The 21602-nt window shown below is 46.6% G+C and overlaps 1 protein-coding gene across 1 annotated transcript in view; it reads left to right on the forward strand.

Moving 5' to 3' along the window:
* Positions 1–5984: 5984 nt before the first annotated feature.
* Positions 5985–21602, forward strand: part of TMEM145 (transmembrane protein 145) — a 62118-nt gene continuing 46500 nt past the window's right edge. The window contains exon 1 of the mRNA XM_069948079.1: positions 5985–6278. Coding sequence (XP_069804180.1) covers positions 6180–6278 — 99 coding nt within the window. The 5' untranslated portion in view covers positions 5985–6179. The remainder of the gene's footprint in view (positions 6279–21602) is intronic.

Below are 21602 nucleotides of genomic sequence, written 5' to 3' on the forward strand. Positions count from 1 at the left end.
CTGTGTGTGGGGCTGAGAAGTCTCATTATTGTTGGGTTTAGTATGTTATATATTTTTTCAAAAGTTTGTGTATTGTGATTGTCTTTGTGATTATCTTTGTATGTTTGTATAAATTGTATATACTGTAAATATTATATATGTTTTGTTTGCACCTGGGGTTCGGGTTTAGTGATAGGTTGGGTGGTGGGTAAAAGGGGGGAGGGGGCTTCTGTGGGACTTTGTTGGGACTTTTTTATATATATATATATATATATATATATATATATATATATATATATATAAAATCCTGGGCTGGTTCATGGACGTCCGTGATCATGTACTGGGGGCATGGGATGCGGGACCAGCTCAGGGCCAAAAAAAGAAAATAAATAAATTATTAAAAAATATTATATGTATTGTTTAGTTGTAGGTTATTATTTTGCATCTTGTCTTGTTTAGTTTTAGTTTATTTGTGTATTGATGTCTTGTTTAGTTGGTGTTGGGTTGAGTAGAATTATGTCTGTGGTATTAGGTTGTGCACAATGCAACTGGGCCAGGGGGTTCACATTTAGTTATTTATATAGGTGTGTAGTATATAGGGGTGTATTGTATATAGTAGTGTATATAGGTGTGTTTATAGGTGTATGGTATATAGTAGTATATATAGGTTTGTATATAGTAGTGTATATAGTTTATTAATATGTTTAGCTAAATAGTTTATATTGTGTATATATTGTATATAGGTGTATGGGTGTATATATTGTATATAGGTATATATATTGTATATAGGTATATGGGTGTATATATTGTATATAGGTATATGGGTTGTCTGTGTGGAAGAATGAGTGTGGGGATGGACCGGTGGTTTATGTTATGGTTTCATTTTTCTATTTATTGTTTTGTTCTGCTTAGATATAGTGTGTTATTTCTGTATTTATTTATTGTTATGTTTAAAATTTTAATAAAAGAAATACAGGATATAACTCAGGATCAGTACAGGATAATGTTATAGATGTTACATGCCCGCGAATACACATCAGTGATGTAGATGGAAGAAGGACACAGGGTTCTGGAGCTATGAGTCATAGGGGTCAGTTCGGTAGCTCTTGGGGTGTAATGTGATTTGGGATTACACTGGTAGATCTGTATTATGCACTGGCGCCCAGTTCCGCCTCTGATGCATCTATACTGGGTTCTCACACCAGCTATGGGAAGCCTAATGAACTCCTGGTGGCGGCTATGGGAAGAGCTGACAGTGTACACAGCTTTACGTCCGCCGATGTCTTAGATGTGGAGGCGATGCTCATCTTGTTGGCTCCTGCTGTGCTCATTAGCAGGAAGGAGATGTGGATCCCTCCACCTATCTGTGGAAGACGCTCTCTTCATCTCCTTCCATAAATCACATCAGCCATAACATTAAAACCACTGACAGGTGAATAAAACGGATCGTCCCCTATTAAGGGATAGAATATATTAGGAGGCGAGTGAAAAAAACGGTCTTGACATTGATATCTTGTAAACAGGAAAGATCAGTAAATGTAAGAATCTGATCAACTATGTAATTAGTGGTTGTCACCTAGCAAATTTAGTTTAAGGAAGAACTTGTAACCGAGCCGCACTGTTATTGGCATCGATGGTTTACTGATGTGTGTAGGGGGCAAAGGCTGACCTGTGCCAGGCTGTACCCCTCACTACAGCTGTGAGGTCCCTCTCCACATTTTACTGCACCGATTGCTGCTCCCCCACAGGTCTGTCCCTCAGCTCCACCACACTGCTTGCTATCCAATAAAAGTTATTAATATGCAGTATATACAGAACATCCAGTACTCTCTGCTGCCACCTCTGTCAATGACAGGAACCGTCCAAAGCAGGAGCTGTTTTCTATGAGGATTTGCTACTACCCTGGACAGTTCCTGACATGGACAGAGGTGGCAGCAGAGAGCACTGTGTCAGACTGGAAAGAATACACCACTTCCTGCGGGACATACAGCAGCTGATGAGTACTGGAAGACTTGAGATTTTTTAATAGAAGTAAATTACAAATCTCTGACACCAGCTGATTTCACTGGAGTACCCCTGATGATAATCGTTCTGTAATATCCATTATGTAATATGACACTACCAAAAAAACAATAAAAACGGACCATTGCGCTTTGATGGTGCTACATGGCAGTAAAACATCCACTGGATCTTATTTATATATCGCATAATAATAACTTTTATTTGATGCACAGTGGGAGACAACGCATTTCAAACTCAGACCAAGCTTAGTCAGGTACGGTTATATATGATATATGGCACTGATCTAAGAGCTGGAAACGCGTTACCTTCAACTGAAAGTTATTAATATCCAATACATGTGGAAGGTCCAAAGCCGAAGCTTCGGCTGTCCAGACATAATGGGGATTTGCCAAAGCTGAGGGGGGGGGGGGGGGGAAGGTACGTTTCCCATCCCTGCTTTACTGGATGGCCATGGACAACGCGGTTCACGCTCCTGTGTCACCATGTTACATGAGGTGAATGAATGAGATGGCGACTGCCGGTGTCACACAAGTCCGAGGTGGTCACTTGTGTCAACAAGAGATGTTTGCTGTCAGGGATCAGAGCTGTCACCGCTCCGCAGACTGATATTAACTGAGATGTTTGTGTTCTCGGTCACTAAGGGCCCAGAGTGACACATAATATCCCGGCTGTGCTTCCAGTTACAGGCCGATGAATATGTCTTCTCGGCCCTGACAATAGGGATCTAGATTTCCATCATGCCTGTCCAGCTCCGCTATCCTGGGCATACTGCTGAAATAATCTCACACTTTACTGCACCTAGTCAGTGCAGACCCCGTATGTGGTGTGACAAAGGGTCATGCTGAAACCTTACAACGTGGATCCACCACCTCTTAGTCATGAATGGCAGCGAGTACTGATAGACCATCAATATGTGTGTCAGGAAACGTACCAGTATGGTCAGCGACTAAATAGTGTGATACACATACTGTGCTGCCTGTGCTGCCCCTATAACAAGATAGTATCACACAGTGCGCCCTATAACAAGATAGTATCACACAGTGCGCCCTATAACAAGATAGTACCACACAGGGCCCCTATAACAAGAGAGTACCACACAGTGCCCCTATAACAAGATAGTACCACACAGGGCCCCTATAACAAGAGAGTACCACACAGTGCGCCCTATAACAAGAGAGTACCACACAGTGCGCCCTATAACAAGAGAGTACCACACAGTGTCCCCTATAACAAGATAGTATCACACAGTGCGCCCTATAACAAGATAGTATCACACAGTGCGCCCTATAACAAGATAGTACCACACAGTGCGCCCTATAACAAGAGAGTACCACACAGTGTCCCCTATAACAAGATAGTACCACACAGTGCGCCCTATAACAAGATAGTACCACACAGTGTGCCCTATAACAAGATAGTACCACACAGTGCCCCTATAACAAGATAGTACCACACAGTGCGCCCTATAACAAGAGAGTACCACACAGTGTCCCCTATAACAAGATAGTACCACACAGTGCGCCCTATAACAAGATAGTACCACACAGTGCCCCTATAACAAGATAGTACCACACAGTGCGCCCTATAACAAGAGAGTACCACACAGTGCCCCCTATAACAAGAGAGTACCACACAGTGCCCCCTATAACAAGAGAGTACCACACAGTGCCCCCTATAACAAGAGAGTACCACACAGTGCCCCTATAACAAGATAGTACCACACAGTGCCCCTATAACAAGATAGTACCACACAGTGCCCCTATAACAAGAGAGTACCACACAGTGCACCCTATAACAAGAGAGTACCACACAGTGCCCCCTATAACAAGAGAGTACCACACAGTGCCCCCTATAACAAGAGAGTACCACACAGTACCCCTATGACAAGATAGTACCACACAGTGCACCCTATAACAAGAGAGTACCACACAGTGCCCCCTATAACAAGAGAGTACCACACAGTGCGCACTACAACAAGAGAGTACCACACAGTGCCCCCTATGACTGTCTTGTCACGGGGGCACTGTGTAATACTGTCTTGTCATGGAGGCACTGTGTGGTACTATCTTGTTATAGGGCGCACTGTGTGGTACTCTCTTGTTATAGGGTCACTGTGTGGTACTATCTTGTTATAGGGCGCACTGTGTGGTACTCTCTTGTTATAGGGGGCACTGTGTGGTACTCTCTTGTTATAGGGGCCCTGTGTGGTACTATCTTGTTATAGGGGCACTGTGTGGTACTCTCTTGTTATAGGGCGCACTGTGTGGTACTCTCTTGTTATAGGGGCCCTGTGTGGTACTATCTTGTTATAGGGGCACTGTGTGGTACTATCTTGTTATAGGGGCACTGTGTGGTACTATCTTGTTATAGGGGCCCTGTGTGGTACTATCTTGTTATAGGGTCACTGTCTGGCACTGTCTTGTTATAGGGGCCCTGTGTGGTACTATCTTGTTATAGGGGGCACTGTCTGGTACTATCTTCTTATAGGGGGTACTGTCTGGTACTATATTCTTATAGGGGGCACTGTCTGGTTATAGGGGGCACTGTCTGGCACTGTTGTAGGGGGCACTGTCTTGTTGTAGGGGGCACTGTCTGGCACTGTTGTAAAAGGCACTGTCTGGTACTGTCTTCTTATAGGGGGCACTGTCTGGTTATAGGGGGCACTGTCTGGCACTGCTGTACGGGGCACTGTCGGGTACTGTCTGGTTATAGGGGCACTGTCTGGTACTGTCTGGTTATAGGGGGCACTGTCTTGTTATAGGGGGCACTGTCTGGCACTGTCTTGTTATAGGGGGCACTGTCTTGTTATAGGGGGCACTGTCTGGTACTGTCTTGTTATAGGGGGCACTGTGTGGTACCGTCTTGTTATAGGGGGCACTGTCTGGTTATAGGGGGCACTGTCTGGCACTGTTGTAAGGGGCACTGTCTTGTTATAGGGGGCACTGTCTTGTTATAGGGGGCACTGTGTGGTACTATCTTGTTATAGGGGGCACTGTCAGGTTATAGGGGGTACTGTCTTGTTGTAGGGGCACTGTCTGGGTATAGGGGGCACTGAGTGACCCTATTATAATCAGGGAGCACCGTGATGATACTGGTGCCGGTACACTGGTGGTGGTGGGCAGATTACCAGGACCCCCCTGCACACTGGGAGCCCCCATAATCTGATTCCTCTGCCTCCAGGACCCCCCTGCACACTGGGAGCCCCCATAATCTGATTCCTCTGCCTCCAGGACCCCCCCTGCACACTGGGAGCCCCCATAATCTGATTCCTCTTCCCCCAGGACCCCCCTGCACACTGGGAGCCCCCATAATATGATTCCTCTTCCCCCAGGACCCCCCTGCACACTGGGAGCCCCCATAATATGATTCCTCTTCCCCCAGGACCCCCCTGCACACTGGGAGCCCCCATAATATGATTCCTCTTCCCCCAGGACCCCCCTGAACACTGGGAGCCCCCATAATCTGATTCCTCTGCCTCCAGGACCCCCCTGCACACTGGGAGCCCCCATAATCTGATTCCTCTGCCCCCAGGACCCCCCTGCACACTGGGAGCCCCCATAATCTGATCCCTCTGCCCCCAGGACCCCCCTGCACACTGGGAGCCCCCATAATCTGATCCCTCTGCCCCCAGGACCCCCCTGCACACTGGGAGCCCCCATAATCTAATTCCTCTGCCCCCAGGACCCCCCTGCACACTGGGAGCCCCCATAATCTGATTCCTCTGCCCCCTAGCAGCCTGTTGCCCCCCTCATACCTCCCCTCCTTACCCTTATGCTGCACCCAGAATCCGTATACCCCCTCTCCCACCAGGGACCCCCAGGCAGTGAGTAATCAGGTGACCCCGGTGCCCCCCGTAGCCCCCGGCCCCCTCCTCCGCTGCAGCAGCCCCCGTCTGTGGCCGGACCCCTGTGTACACAGCCCCCTCCCGTATCCCGTGTCTCCGCAGTGCTCGCCCCCGTGTCCCGTGCCTGCGCTCTGCTCCGTTCTCCCGGTGCCGCCTCTCTTCCCGGTGATACAGGCGGGAGTCCCCGCACTCTCCGCACCACACACCGGATCCGCTGCCTCCCGTCCCCCTCCCGCTCTGTCCGCATCCCGCCCCCGTCCTTGTGCCTGGAACCGGCCCGGTGCTGCGGTGTCCCAGCCTCCTCTGCCCGCTCCCCCGACCGCCGGCCCCGGTAATGGGGCCCCCAGCGGGCCCCGGGCTGCTGCTGCTCCTCCTCGGATCCCTGCGCTTCTGTGCGGCCAAATATGTGCGGGGGAACCTGAGCACCAAGGAGGTAAGAGGAACCGCACCGTGTGCACACAGTGCGGTATCTGCACCGAGCCCCGTACCTGCTGCATGTAGTGTATATAGCTGTGTGTGTGTATATATATATATATATATATATATATATATATATATATATATATATATATGTGTGTGTGTGTGTATAGGAATAACCATTACCATGTTGTCTGTCTAATTAGCATGTCTCCTATCTATCTATCTATCTATCTATCTATCTATCTATCTATCTTCTATCTATCTATCTATCTATCTATCTATCTATCTATCTATCTATCTTCTATCTATCTATCTATCTATCTATCTATCTATCTATCTATCTATCTTCTATCTATCTATCTCCTATCTATCTATCTCCTATCTATCTATCTTCTATCTCTCTATCTATCTATCTATCTATCTATCTTCTATCTATCTATCTCCTATCTATCTATCTATCTATCTATCTATCTATCTATCTCCTATCTATCTATCTATCTATCTATCTCCTATCTATCTATCTCCTATCTATCTATCTTCTATCTATCTATCTATCTATCTATCTATCTATCTATCTATCTATCTATCTTCTATCTATCTATCTCCTATCTATCTATCTATCTATCTATCTATCTATCTATCTATCTATCTTCTATCTATCTATCTATCTATCTATCTATCTATCTCCTATCTATCTATCTATCTATCTATCTCCTATCTATCTATCTATCTATCTCCTATCTATCTATCTATCTATCTATCTATCTATCTATCTATCTATCTATCTATCTCCTATCTATCTCCTATCTATCTTCTATCTATCTATCTATCTATCTATCTCCTATCTATCTATCTCCTATCTATCTATCTATCTATCTATCTATCTCCTATCTATCTATCTCCTATCTATCTATCTATCTATCTATCTATCTATCTATCTATCTATCTATCTCCTATCTATCTATCTATCTATCTATCTATCTATCTATCTATCTATCTCCTATCTATCTATCTCCTATCTATCTATCTCTCTATCTCCTATCTAATCTATCTATCTATCTATCTATCTATCTATCTATCTATCTCCTATCTATCTATCTTCTATCTATCTATCTCCTATCTATCTATCTATCTATCTATCTATCTATCTATCTATATCTATCTATCTATCTCCTATCTATCTATCTTTCTCCTATCTATCTATCTATCTCCTATCTATCTATCTATCTATCTCCTATCTATCTATCTCCTATCTATCTATCTATCTATCTATCTATCTATCTATCTATCTATCTATCTATCTATCTATCTATCTATCTATTATCTATCTATCTATCTCCTATCTCCTATCTATCTTCTATCTATCTATCTATCTATCTATCTATCTATCTATCTCCTATCTATCTATCTATCTATCTATCTATCTATCTATCTATCTATCTATCTCCTATCTATCTATCTATCTATCTATCTATCTATCTATCTATCTATCTATCTCCTATCTATCTATCTATCTATCTATCTATCTATCTATCTATCTATCTCCTATCTATCTATCTATCTATCTATCTATCTATCTATCTATCTATCTAGTACAGGATGGGGGAGATTTATCAAACATGGTGTAAAGTGAAACTGGCTCAGTTGCCCCTAGCAACCAATCAGATTCCACCTTTCATTCCTCACAGACTCTTTGGAAAATGAAAGGTGGAATCTGATTGGTTGCTAGGGGCAACTGAGCCAGTTTCACTTTACACCATGTTTGATAAATCTCCCCCATCGATGTGTCTATTTGATATGATACATTACTGGTTGGTGATCTGGGATGGCATCTGGGGGGCTGTGTCTGTACCCTCTGGTGCCCCTTGGCTTTGTGTATGAGGGGCTGGTACAGGATTTATGATGGAGAAGCTGGAATTGGATGGTTTCTTGTTACATATCCACTATTATGTAGCAGAGCTGGATTTGTCATTTTACTCTCCCATATGATAACATGGTGTAACCCACCACCAGCGGTGCCTGCCCCTGACCCACAGGGCTGTGTGCTGCTTCCCACCAGCGGTGCCTGCCCCTGACCCGCAGGGCTGTGTGCTGCTTCCCACCAGCGGTGCCTGCCCCTGACCCGCAGGGCTGTGTGCTGCTTCCCACCAGTGATCCCATATAATAATACAGGGTAACCCAGCAGCGGTGCCTGCCCCTGACCCGCAGGGCTGTGTGCTGCTTCCCACCAGCGGTGCCTGCCCCTGACCCGCAGGGCTGTGTGCTGCTTCCCACCAGCGGTGCCTGCCCCTGACCCACAGGGCTGTGTGCTGCTTCCCACCAGCGGTGCCTGCCCCTGACCCGCAGGGCTGTGTGCTGCTTCCCACCAGCGGTGCCTGCCCCTGACCCGCAGGGCTGTGTGCTGCTTCCCACCAGCGGTGCCTGCCCCTGACCCGCAGGGCTGTGTGCTGCTTCCCACCAGTGCCTGCCCCTGACCCGCAGGGCTGTGTACTGCTTCCCACCAGTGATCCCATATAATAATACAGGGTAACCCAGCAGCGGTGCCTGCCCCTGACCCACAGGGCTGTGTGCTGCTTCCTACCAGTGCCTGCCCCTGACCCCCAGGGCTGTGTGCTGCTTCCCACCAGTGCCTGCCCCTGACCCGCAGGGCTGTGTGCTGCTCCCCACCAGTGCCTGCCCCTGACCCCCAGGGCTGTGTGCTGCTCCCCACCAGTGCCTGCCCCTGACCCGCAGGGCTGTGTGCTGCTTCCCACCAGTGATCCCATATAATAATACAGGGTAACCCAGCAGCGGTGCCTGCCCCTGACCCGCAGGGCTGTGTGCTGCTTCCCACCAGCGGTGCCTGCCCCTGACCCGCAGGGCTGTGTGCTGCTTCCCACCAGCGGTGCCTGCCCCTGACCCACAGGGCTGTGTGCTGCTTCCCACCAGCGGTGCCTGCCCCTGACCCGCAGGGCTGTGTGCTGCTTCCCACCAGCGGTGCCTGCCCCTGACCCGCAGGGCTGTGTGCTGCTTCCCACCAGCGGTGCCTGCCCCTGACCCGCAGGGCTGTGTGCTGCTCCCCACCAGTGCCTGCCCCTGACCCGCAGGGCTGTGTACTGCTTCCCACCAGTGATCCCATATAATAATACAGGGTAACCCAGCAGCGGTGCCTGCCCCTGACCCACAGGGCTGTGTGCTGCTTCCTACCAGTGCCTGCCCCTGACCCCCAGGGCTGTGTGCTGCTTCCTACCAGTGCCTGCCCCTGACCCGCAGGGCTGTGTGCTGCTCCCCACCAGTGCCTGCCCCTGACCCCCAGGGCTGTGTGCTGCTCCCCACCAGTGCCTGCCCCTGACCCCCAGGGCTGTGTGCTGCTTCCCACCAGTGCCTGCCCCTGACCCGCAGGGCTGTGTTGTGCTTACCACCTGTGATCCCTCTATCCAGCACTGTGCAGGGTACTCCTGGCATAGAGGACTGTAGCGGAGCAGTCACCACCCAGTGTAGCTGCCCTCCATCCTGCCATATTGGATACACAGTCTGGCCTCCAGGCTGATACGTTGCTCTGATACATTGTTACAAACCATGAAGCCAGATTTCCATCCAGTGTTCCTGATCCAGATGCTGATGGGCACTACTGAATAGATGGCTTCCTTGCATCTGCCCAGTTATGATCAAAGCCTTTTGTGTGTTGCGGCACTGCATGACCCCATTTACTTGGAGGAGTGGTGGCGGCATGGCACATGACACAGTGGTTTCTGGTCACATGACTTAAAGTGGTAGTTTGCAAAAAAAAATAAAAAATTCTTTCAAATCAACTGGTGCCAGAAAAAGCCAGAGATTAGTGATTTACGTCTATTAGAAAAGATTCTCCCAGTACTTATCAGCTGCTGTATGTCCTGCGGGAAGTGGTGTATTCTTTACAGTCTGGAAAGCGGGAAAGATTTTCTATGGGGATTTGGTACTGTTCTGGACAGTTCCTGCCATGGACAGAGGTGGCAGCAGAGAGCACTGTGTCAGACTGGAAAGAATACACCACTTCCTGCAGGACATACAGCAGCTGATAAGTACTGAAAGACTGGAGATTTTTTAATAGAAGTAATTTACAAATCTCTGGCACCAGTTAATTTTAAATAAAAAAAAAATAATAATAATGTCCAACCCCTTTAAGGATTCCTGGTCACCCTGCAGGGTATCGCCGCCATGTACCCCAAGCCTGTAGGCGCCCAGTTATTGGATACATCATGAATAAACTGAGTCCCAGTGTGTCCATCTTTTGTCTTTCTTTATAGAAGTCAACAGAAAAAGTCACTTGATGGCCGTGTAATTGAATAACTTTATATCAACTCCCGAGGGGGTTGACTGTTACGCAATGGCTTCATATTCCAGATGGCTGCTAGGGCGGCATTGGTGCCGCAGTAGTTGACGGCCGGCTCTAGGCCATGGCCGTCATATACCTGCATTTTAGTATTGAGTTCTGCAGAACGGCAGGTAAGATCACGGTTGGGTTCTCCTCGGCTGTTTTATCATCTTGATGGGTTGCGGAGACGCAGATGGTGCAGTCTCACAGCCCAGCGGAATGGATTCAGTTTTCACACAAGTGCCGTCTTTAAGGGGCTGCAAACCAATTTTAATTGAGTTAGTAGAGGGGGGTCCTGGGGTCTTCTGTTCAGTATCGTCGTCTCTTGGCCAGAGAGGAGAGAGGTTATGAGGGTCTCCTGACCTGCATTACATAGACAGCCCACTAATTTGAATGTAATATGTAAAGTTTTTTCTCACCAGTGGTGGCGCTGCAGGGAAAAGGTTGAGTTCCCCCATAGATTATAACTGATCATTGGGGATACTTATAGGGGGAGATTTATCAAACATGGTGTAAAGTGAAACTGGCTCAGTTGTCCCTAGCAACCAATCAGATTCCACCTTTCATTTTCCAAACAGTCTGTGCGGAATGAAAAGTGGAATCTGAGCCAGTTTCACTTTACACCATGTTTGAAAAATCTACCCCTATATAGTGGGGAACTTTATGATCAGCTCAATGTCAAGTGATCCTTCTAAGGGCCCTATAAGATGCAATATATACTATATATATATATATATATATATATATATATATATATATATATGTGTGAGGGCTAATTATAGGATGCCATTACAAGCAAGTCACTGCCATAGTTCCTGATGGTGGCTTATCTTTCCACAGTTGAAATCCTTACATCCCACATACCTCATCGGGGGATAGCCAGAAGGCTGCTATGTACAATAGAATTGTTGCATTGTCCCGCATTTGTCTTGCAGAAAGAGCGCCACTCCTGTCCTGTGTATGTGCGGTATTGCAGCCTAGTTCCTTTGAAGTAAATAGAGCAAAGTTGTAATACCACACACAACCTGAGGACAGCCATGGCGCTGTTTGTTTGTATTTTTTTTCTAATTCTGGATAACTCCTTTAAGACTTCTCCTTGATAAAATTATATAGAAGGACGGGAAGAAAAAACACGCTATGTGTGGCAGAGAACGGGTCATAAACTCTCTACGTGTGGTAACGAATGCGTCCGACCATTAGAAGCGCTCACCACCTCCCCCATATGCAGCGGCCTGACTCTCGCCCACACACCAGCTAGAGCCGCAGAATGGGGACGCCTGCCCAACATAACTGGTTAACACAGATTACATTGATTCTGCGCCGTGCCTTTAACATTAGTAACTGATTAATCAATCGATCGGCCTGTGAGGACAAGGTCTGACATGGTGCTGATCGGCATTGTCCGGCCACTGGCAAAGAGGGAGATCATAAATTCTCCATAATAAGTGTAAAAACTGAGGGGTGATACAAAGCCACCGGAGTCCCTGGCATCACAGGCACATTAAAGACACGCACCACATTGCTGCGTATTAATAGGCCGTGAAAATCTCCCATGAGGGCTCCCCCATCACATCGCATGGCTACGTCTGCTAGTAGCCGCTGCCAGGAGGGAGGTGTCATGTACATAGATTACAATGATGTAGTAGCAGGTCTGTCAGGGGTGTGAAAGCTGGAGCTGCTGCTAGATACAATTAAAGAGGAGGCGGAACTTTAAAGGGATGATGGATACAGATGTAGATAATCTTATATTGGTCACAGCATATAGCATACTCTAGAGCTGCACTCACTATTCTACTGGTGGGGTCACTGTGTACATACATTACATTACTGATCCTAAGTTACATCCTGTATTATACTCCAGAGCTGCACTCACTATTCTACTGGTGGGGTCACTGTGTACATACATTACATTACTGATCCTAAGTTACATCCTGTATTATACTCCAGAGCTGCAATCACTATTCTGCTAGTGAGGTCACTACATACATTACTTATCCTGTACTGATCCTGAGTTACATCCTGTATTATACCCCAGAGCTGCACTCACTATTCTGCTGGTGGGGTCACTGTGTACATACATTACATTACTGATCCTGAGTTACATACTGTATTATACTCCAGAGCTGCACTCACTATTCTGCTAGTGAAGTCAGTGTACAGTACGTTCATTTCACATTCTGTACTAATCCTCCCTTGTAATGTACTCTAGAGCTGCATTCATCATTCTGCAGGTTGTTACTTTAACAGTCAGCAAGCTTATTGTCAGTCATACCTCTCACACCTCGTGCTCCTATATGACAGGGGGTATAGCTGTTCCTTACCAAAATACCTTACATTACTGGTCTGAGGTCACTCACCCTCTAACTCCGTACACTTGTTATATCAGCAAGAGATGCTGGGAGATTTCAGCTCTGAAGTCGGCAGAACTGTGACTATATAATCATAGACCCATATTCTCAAAATTTGCAAAAGAAAGGATATGCTGAGCATCTCTCACGCGGCTTGTTCCTTTAAGATGGTGTTTGACTCCAACTAGGAGTCCTAGAACATGCCTGGGGATATATGCCAAGCCAGAAGGAGGGAATAATACTCATAGGTCAGAAGATAATTAAAAGCAGACTTCCCCTTTAACTGTGCTATACTCTGCCGAGTGGGTCGGAGTAACGTGACGTCTGAGTAATTATACTGTACATTGAGAAACTCGCAGGCACAAGGTGAGGAGGGAGAAACATCAGAGACCTCGCCGCTTAAAAGAACCAAATAGCTTTGATGTTAATCCTCGCCTCGCAACGGACGCTGTGATCTACGGCTGAAATGTGCAGGTGAGACGATTGCAACTGTGCCCATAGACGCCAGCTCCACTGTAGGAGCCTGTCAGGACTATTATAACCCTAATAACCGACATGACTAACTGTATTAGTCACAGCCATGCTAGCAAAACATGCTTTAGGCCCATTATAATGTTCTTAAAGGGATTCTTCGGCAAAAAAAATTTCTTTCAAGTCAATTGGTGTCAGAAAAGTTATATAGATTTGTAATTTACTTCTATTTAAAAATCTCCATGCTTCCGGTACTTATCAGCTGCTGTATGTCCTGAAGGAAATGGTGGATTTTTTCCAGTCTGACACAGTGCTCTCTGCTGCCACTTCTGGCCATGTCAGGAACTGTCGAGAGCAGGAGAGGTTTTCTGGTTCAATGTTTTAATAGGTTTTGGATTTCTATGGGAATTTGCTCCTGCTCTAGGCAGTTCCATGTCAGGAACTGCCTAGAGCAGGAGCAAATTCCCATAGAAATCCAAAACCTATTAAAACATTGAACCAGAAAACCTCTCCTGCTCTCGACAGTTCCTGACATGGCCAGAAGTGGCAGCAGAGAGTACTGTGTCAGACTGGAAAGAATACACCACTTCCTTCAGGACATACAGCAGCTGATAAGTACCGGAAGCATTGAGATTTTTAATACAAATCTATATGTTGATTTGAAAGAAAAAAAATAAAAATTGCTGGGGTACCCCTTTAAAGGTGATGTCTGGGATTAGAGGGTGCCACTGTTGTACAGAGGTTGTGCCTGGTATTGCAGAATTCATCTACATAGATGTGAGCTGTTATCAGAATACAGACATCCGTGTATGGTCCCCAATCCCTGTAATGATACCTGTCCTGTGATATCATGTATGGCACCTGAAGCTGATTCCCCCCACAGGCGTCCTGCAGGTGTATTAGCAGAATCAGGCAAACTTCAGAAAAATGTCCAGGGGGGGTCGAACTCAAACATTCGGCATTCACCTCCTGGCATCTGGAGGAAATGGATGTTGCCCGAGGGCTGCCAGGTAAACGAGGATACAGCCTATGGCCTAGGGCTATATCCATGTTTTCCAGGACTCCCTGAGACGGCATCCATCTCCTCCAGACGCCGGGAGGTGAGTGCCGAGAGTTCTGTCCCCCCATTTATGTGCTGTTCTCTGCACCACCTACATATGATATATACCTTTATAATATGTCTTGTCTTCTTTCCGCACTATAATCACTTGATATAAATGGTGGACAGTGTCACCTAGGAGACGTTCCTGACAGTTGGGCCCTCTCCCCAGACGTGAGATGGTGTCCAACTTCCATGAAGCCCCGCCCAGTTGACACTGTTAACCATTGAAGTAAAGTGTGAATAAAGGGGGATGACAGTATCACTTTAACATCGGCACTGCTTGTACGATCTTGGAAAACTCAGACTACATATAGTGAAGTGCTGGTTCCAGGCTGTGTGTGCTGTCACAGGAGTGTTGTGGAGCTGCGGTGCTGTTTGTGGCACGGGGAAGAGTGGATGTAGGGGTACACGGCCTGTCACTATAGGGAGATATGCTGCTGGCCTGGTATAAAGCTGCTCGTATACATTCTCTAACTGTTGGCTTAGCCTTTCTGGGTTCTGATTGGAGAGATGAGGGGCGAGGGTGACTCCTATGGCGGCTGGTTATCTCCCCAACATGCCCCATTCTTCTCTCCCCCAACACCTCTGTCCCCTCATTGAGAAAGCCTGTGAGTCCTGTCTCCTCCATCCCCTCATAGAGAAAGCCTGGGAGTCCTGCCTCCTCCATCCCTCATAGAGAAAGCCTGTCAGCCCTGCCTCCTCCATCCCCTCATAGAGAAAGCCTGTGAGTCCTGCCTCCTCCATCCCCTCATAGAGAAAGCCTGTGGGTCCTGCCTCCTCCATCCCCTCATAGAGAAAGCCTGTCAGTCCTGCCTCCTCCATCCCCTCATAGAGAAAGCCTGGGAGTCCTGCCTCCTCCATCCCCTCATAGAGAAAGCCTGTCAGTCCTGCCTCCTCCATCTCCTCATAGAGAAAGCCTGTCAGTCCTGCCTCCTCCATCTCCTCATAGAGAAAGCCTGTCAACCCTGCCTCCTCCATCCCCTCATAGAGAAAGCCTGTGAGTCCTGCCTCCTCCATCCCCTCATAGAGAAAGCCTGTCAGTCCTGCCTCCTCCATCCCCTCATAGAGAAAGCCTGTCAGTCCTGCCTCCTCCATCCCCTCATAGAGAAAGCCTGTCAGTCCTGCCTCCTCCATCCCCTCATAGAGAAAGCCTGTGAGTCCTGCCTCCTCCCTCCCCTCATAGAGAAAGCCTGTGAGTCCTGCCTCCTCCATCCCCCCATAGAGAAAGCCTGGGAGTCCTGCCTCCTTCATCCCCTCATAGAGAAAGCCTGGGAGTCCTGCCTCCTCCATCCCCTCATAGAGAAAGCCTGTTGTCCTGCCTCCTCCATCCCCTCATAGAGAAAGCCTGTGAGTCCTGCCTCCTCCATCTCCTCATAAAGAAAGCCTGTGAGTCCTGCCTCCTGTGTAGCTGTGTTCTTATATCCCTGTCTGTAGCTGCTGACAGGTCGACTATAATTAGTTTTATATTAGAGAGCGCTGAAAGGAATAAAAATCTATACATCCTGGAGCTCATTGTTTGGCCACTGCTGCCTCATTCCCTTACATCCACTTTAAGCCATCCCATAATATAATAGCTGAAGCTTTGGTTCATGTCTGCCTTACACTAATAATACACACAATTACATATCTTTATATTTTGGGCAGTTTTCCTATAAAATGAATGGACATAATAGTTTTGTGTACGGGTCCCCCCTGACAGCACAGCCCCCCGCTCCTCACCCCCCTCCGCGTTGTACATTCAGGATACACATCACTTAGGCCTTGTCTAGTAGACATGTGGAAATGGCTCAATCCGACTTCACAAAGGAACCCAGAAAATCTACGGCTGGCTTCCATGAGCTGACAGGCCGATGCTACATAAATGTTTGCTTTGTAAAGCGCTGAAATATTTTCAAGAGTGTTGATGTCCTTGAAGGGGAAGGTTATTATGGAGAATATTCTGCGGTTCGCTCTGGCTGTCAGCGACTAGATCCCAAGTCCCCAGCAATTTCCAGTCCTCAGATAAGTCAGCATTTTATGGAGGACCAGGGTTCGGGTTGTATCACGACTGCTTTGGGTCACAACATGCAGTATATATTAACAAGATAAAGTGAACCCTGTGTAATTACATGGATTACCAATAAAACCGGCTCTGATTTGTCCTATAAGTCACCGCTATAGACTAACACAATTAAACTAAACCAATAACTCACAAACACAATTTTCCTGTTCATGTCTTCTATTGAGCACATAGGGGGGAAATTTATCAGGTATGGGTGGGTACGTCTTAAAGGAGAAGTCCGGGCAGACCTCTTTTTTTCACAAGTGGTGGGGAGGGGGAGGAATAAAAAAAAAACATATTCACCTCCCCAGATCCAGTGTTGATGGCCGTTTACCACCCATCAGGTCCCCAAGTCCCTGGCTGCTTCCTGGTCTGAGTGGGGACCCCGGGTGTGATGTGTCAGGTCCGCTCAGCTAGTCAGTGGTTGAGGCAGGACCTCGCTATGGCGGCTGACTGGCTGAGCGGACCTGACATGTCATGTCTTGAGTCCCCACTCAGACTAGGAAGCGGCCGGGGACCTGATCGGCGGTGGGTGGCCACCAGCGCTGGGGCCGGGGAGGGGGGAGCATGTTTTTTCTTAGCCTCTTAGGCTATTCATTTATGTTATTTCTTAGCCTCCCCTTCACATGGTGAAAAAACAAAGTCTGCTCGGACTTCTTCTTTAAATAAAGCCCCACCCCCATGTACCCTGCTAGTTTTACTAAAAGGCACACACAGAAATCAGAAAGCCTGTCAGTCCTGCCTCCTCCATCCCCTCATAGAGAAAGCCTGTCAGTCCTGCCTTCTCCATCCCCTCATAGAGAAAGCCTGTCAGTCCTGCCTTCTCCATCCCCTCATAGAGAAAGCCTGTCAGTCCTGCCTTCTCCATCCCCTCATAGAGAAAGCCTGTGAGTCCTGCCTCCTCCATCCCCTCATAGAGAAAGCCTGTGTGTCCTGCCTCCTCCATCCCCTCATAGAGAAAGCCTGGGAGTCCTGCCTCCTCCATCCCTTCATAGAGAAAACCTGTCAGTCCTGCCTCCTCCCTCCCCTCATAGAGAAAGCCTGGGAGTCCTGCCTCCTCCATCCCTTCATAGAGAAAACCTGTCAGTCCTGCCTCCTCCATCTCCTCATAGAGAAAGCCTGGGAGTCCTGCCTCCTCATTCCCCTCATAGAGAAAGCCTGTGTGTCCTGCCTCCTCCATCCCCTCATAGAGAAAGCCTGGGAGTCCTGCCTCCTCATTCCCCTCATAGAGAAAGCCTGTGAGTCCTGCCTCCTCCATCTCCTCATAGAGAAAGCCTGTGAGTCCTGCCTCCTCCATCCCCTCATAGAGAAAGCCTGTGAGTCCTGTCTCCTCCATCCCCTCATAGAGAAAGCCTGTGAGTCCTGTCTCCTCCATCCCCTCATAGAGAAAGCCTGTGAGTCCTGCCTCCTCCATCCCCTCATAGAGTGATAACTTTACCCCTTTAAAGAGTTGTTCACCCCCCCAAAAAAAAAATTCTTTCAAATCAACTGGTGCCAGAAAGTGCCAGAAATGTGTAATTTACATCTATTTAAAAAAATCTCAAGTACTTATTCCAGTACTTATCAGCTACTGTATGCCCTACAGGAAGTGGATATTCTTTCCAGTCTGGAGAGCAGGAGAGGTTTTCTATGGGGATTTGCTACTGCTGTGGACAGTTCCTGACATGGACAGAGGTGGCAGCAGAGAGCACTGTGTCAGACTGGAAATAATATACCACTTCCTGCAGGACATACAGCAGCTGATAAGTACTGGAAGACTTGAGATTTTTTAATAAAAGTAAATTACAAATCTCTGTCACTTTCTGTCAATTAGTGATTTGAAAAACAACCCCTTTAAGTCTGAATTGTCAGAAAAGATATTTTCCATTTAGAGGAAAGGTCAAGATGATTGTCCCCGGTCCATTTGTCCATGTCGGTAAACCACACTTGTCTTCAGTACACCATACAACCATAATGTCCTTAAAGGGCATCTCATATCTCCAGGATGCAGGTGTGTTATTTCCTAGACGCTTCTGACTAAATGACATAAAGACTGCTTGATGGATCATGGGGGAGGCAGAATTTGTAGACGATCCCTCGTAGACTGACGTAGCCCAGGTATAGGGAATAGCTCAAATGATGCAGTACAAACATCAAACATCTCCCGGGAGGAAGCTCCGTCTTCATCAGCTGCTGTTAATAAAATATGTCAGAGGACCATGATGAATGAAACTGCCTGAAGTCGATGCGCGCCCAAATCAAAGTGTGAATTAATCATAGATATCCATATCCATATATACAACTCAGCTGTGTGTGTTCGAAGCGATCCAATACTCTATCACGTACACTGAGAAGTCGCTTATATCTAGGTCTGCTCTCCATCTTAAAGGGGAGCTCCATCTATAACTATGTGAAGAATTTATGTGTACCTCGAAGGCTTTGGTGACATGTTTGCAGTTTTGTTGCATTTCTTTGTTTACAAAATTAGAGCCTAATTGATTATATTCTTTATTCAACCTGTGATTCTGTCTGGACTTTGCATTTGATCAGCAGCAGCAGACTTCATCAGATCTTTATAAAAAGGAAATTGTATGTGATGAAGCCTGGTAATGCTGATGTGATGATTAATACTGGTAATGCTGATCAGATGATGGAGCCTGGTAATGCTGTTGTGATGATGAAGTCTGGTAATGCTGATCAGATGATGGAGCCTGGTAATGCTGATGACATGATGAAGCCTGGTAATGCGGATGTGATGATGAAGCCTGGTAATGCTGATGTGATGATGAAGCCTGGTAATGCTGATGTGATGATGGAGCCTGGTAATACTGATGACATGATGAAGCCTGGTAATGCTGATGTAATGATGGAGCCTGGTAATGCGGATGACATGATGAAGCCTGGTAATGCTGATCACATAATGGAGCCTGGTAATACTGATGACATGATGAAGCCTGGTAATGCTGATGTAATGATGGAGCCTGGTAATGCTGATGACATGATGAAGCCTGGTAATGCTGATCACATAATGGAGCCTGGTAATACTGATGACATGATGAAGCCTGGTAATGCTGATGTAATGATGGAGCCTGGTAATGCGGATGACATGATGAAGCCTGGTAATGCTGATCACATAATGGAGCCTGGTAATACTGATGACATGATGAAGCCTGGTAATGCTGATGTAATGATGGAGCCTGGTAATGCTGATGTAATGATGGAGCCTGGTAATGCGGATGACATGATGAAGCCTGGTAATGCTGATGACATGATGAAGCCTGGTAATGCTGATCACATAATGGAGCCTGGTAATACTGATGACATGATGAAGCCTGGTAATGCTGATGTAATGATGGAGCCTGGTAATGCGGATGACATGATGAAGCCTGGTAATGCTGATGACATGATGAAGCCTGGTAATGCTGATGTGATGATTAAGACTGGTAATGCTAATGTGATGATTAAGACTGGTAATGCTAATGTGATGATAAAGCCTGGTAATGCTAATGTGATGATAAAGCCTGGTAATGCTGATGACATGATAAAGCCTGGTAATGCTGATGACATGATGAAGCCTGGTAATGCTGATCAGATGCCAAAGCCCAGAAATCTATGTAGACTAAAGTCCTCTTAACAAATTAGGTTCTGATTATGTAATCAAGGAAATGCGACAAAGCAGTGAATGTGGACATACAGTACAGACCAAAAGTTTGGCCACACCTTCTCATTCAAAGAGTTTTCTGTATTTTCATAACTATGAAAATTGTAGATTCACACTGAAGGCATCAAAACTATGAATTAACACATGTGGAATTATACAGTATACTTAACAAAATAGTGTGCAACAATATTCTAGGTTCTTCAAAGTAGCCGCATTTTGCTGTGATTCCTGCTTTGCACACTCTTGGCATTCTCTTGATGAGCTTCATAAGGTAGTCACCTGAAATGGTCTTGAAGGAGTTCCCAGAGATGCTTAGCGCTTGTTGGCCCTTTTGCCTTCACTCTGCGGTCCAGCTCACCCCAAACCATCTGGATTGGGTTCAGGTCTGGTGACTATGGAGGCCAGGTCATCTGGTGTAGCACCCCATCACTCTCCTTCTTGGTCACATAGCCCTTACATAGCCTGGAGGTGTTTGGGGTCATTTTCCTGTTAAAAAATAAATGATGGTCCAACTAAACGCAAACTGGATGGAATAGCATGTCGCTACAATCTACAATTTTCATAGTCATGAAAATACAGAGAACTCTTTGAATGAGAAGGTGTGTCCAAACTTTTGGTCTGTACTGTAGGCTGCTCTTACTTGTGCAGCTTAGTTGTAATTTTGCTGCAGTTTTGTAACCATAATCAGGTGATGCCCATAGGTAATTAGATCATATAAAGAACAGATGCTGCTTCTACTCTTTTTATGTTTTATGAATCCATTCCACATCAGGAGTGAATTTAAAAAAAAGGAGTTATAGCAGCATCTGTTCTCTGTATGATCTCCTATATTATTACCCTTACCTGATTTGGGCTACAGTACTGCAACAAAGCTGTCTTGGTCTCTCTGTCACTAGACAGAAAATTCCTGACAACAGGCAGTGGACAACAGGTTGTAAGACCCAAACTGGCTACAATTTCAAAGTTGTTTTTCTAGGATAAGGAGTCATTTTTATTGAATGTGGTAAAATGTAAGTGTTTAAGCTGTCTAAAAAATAAAAATTACCCACACTCACCTTCACCAATCCCCAGCTGATGCTGCTTTGACGGGTCCAGTCCCCAGTGATCACTTGGTGATGTGTCAATCACTAGTTAAACATGTCTTTGAAGCAGCCAGTCTACACTTCCTGTGTGTTGAGACCAGAATGCACAAATCAGCAGGAACTGGAAATCCTAAAGGTCCCTATACACATTAGACGGCTGTACCTGCTGCTTGCGGTAGGGTTCGACTGTCAGTATGTAATGACTGGAGTCATGGATCCGCTGGATTACCGCTATTGATGGCGTAACCGCACCAGGGAGCGGAGTCTAAGGGGCCACTGGTCTCCACCAGTGCCTGCCGCAAGGCGGGATGGGCTTGCTG

The sequence above is a fragment of the Dendropsophus ebraccatus genome, chromosome 12 (assembly GCF_027789765.1).
Source record: "Dendropsophus ebraccatus isolate aDenEbr1 chromosome 12, aDenEbr1.pat, whole genome shotgun sequence".
NCBI lineage: Eukaryota > Metazoa > Chordata > Amphibia > Anura > Hylidae > Dendropsophus > Dendropsophus ebraccatus.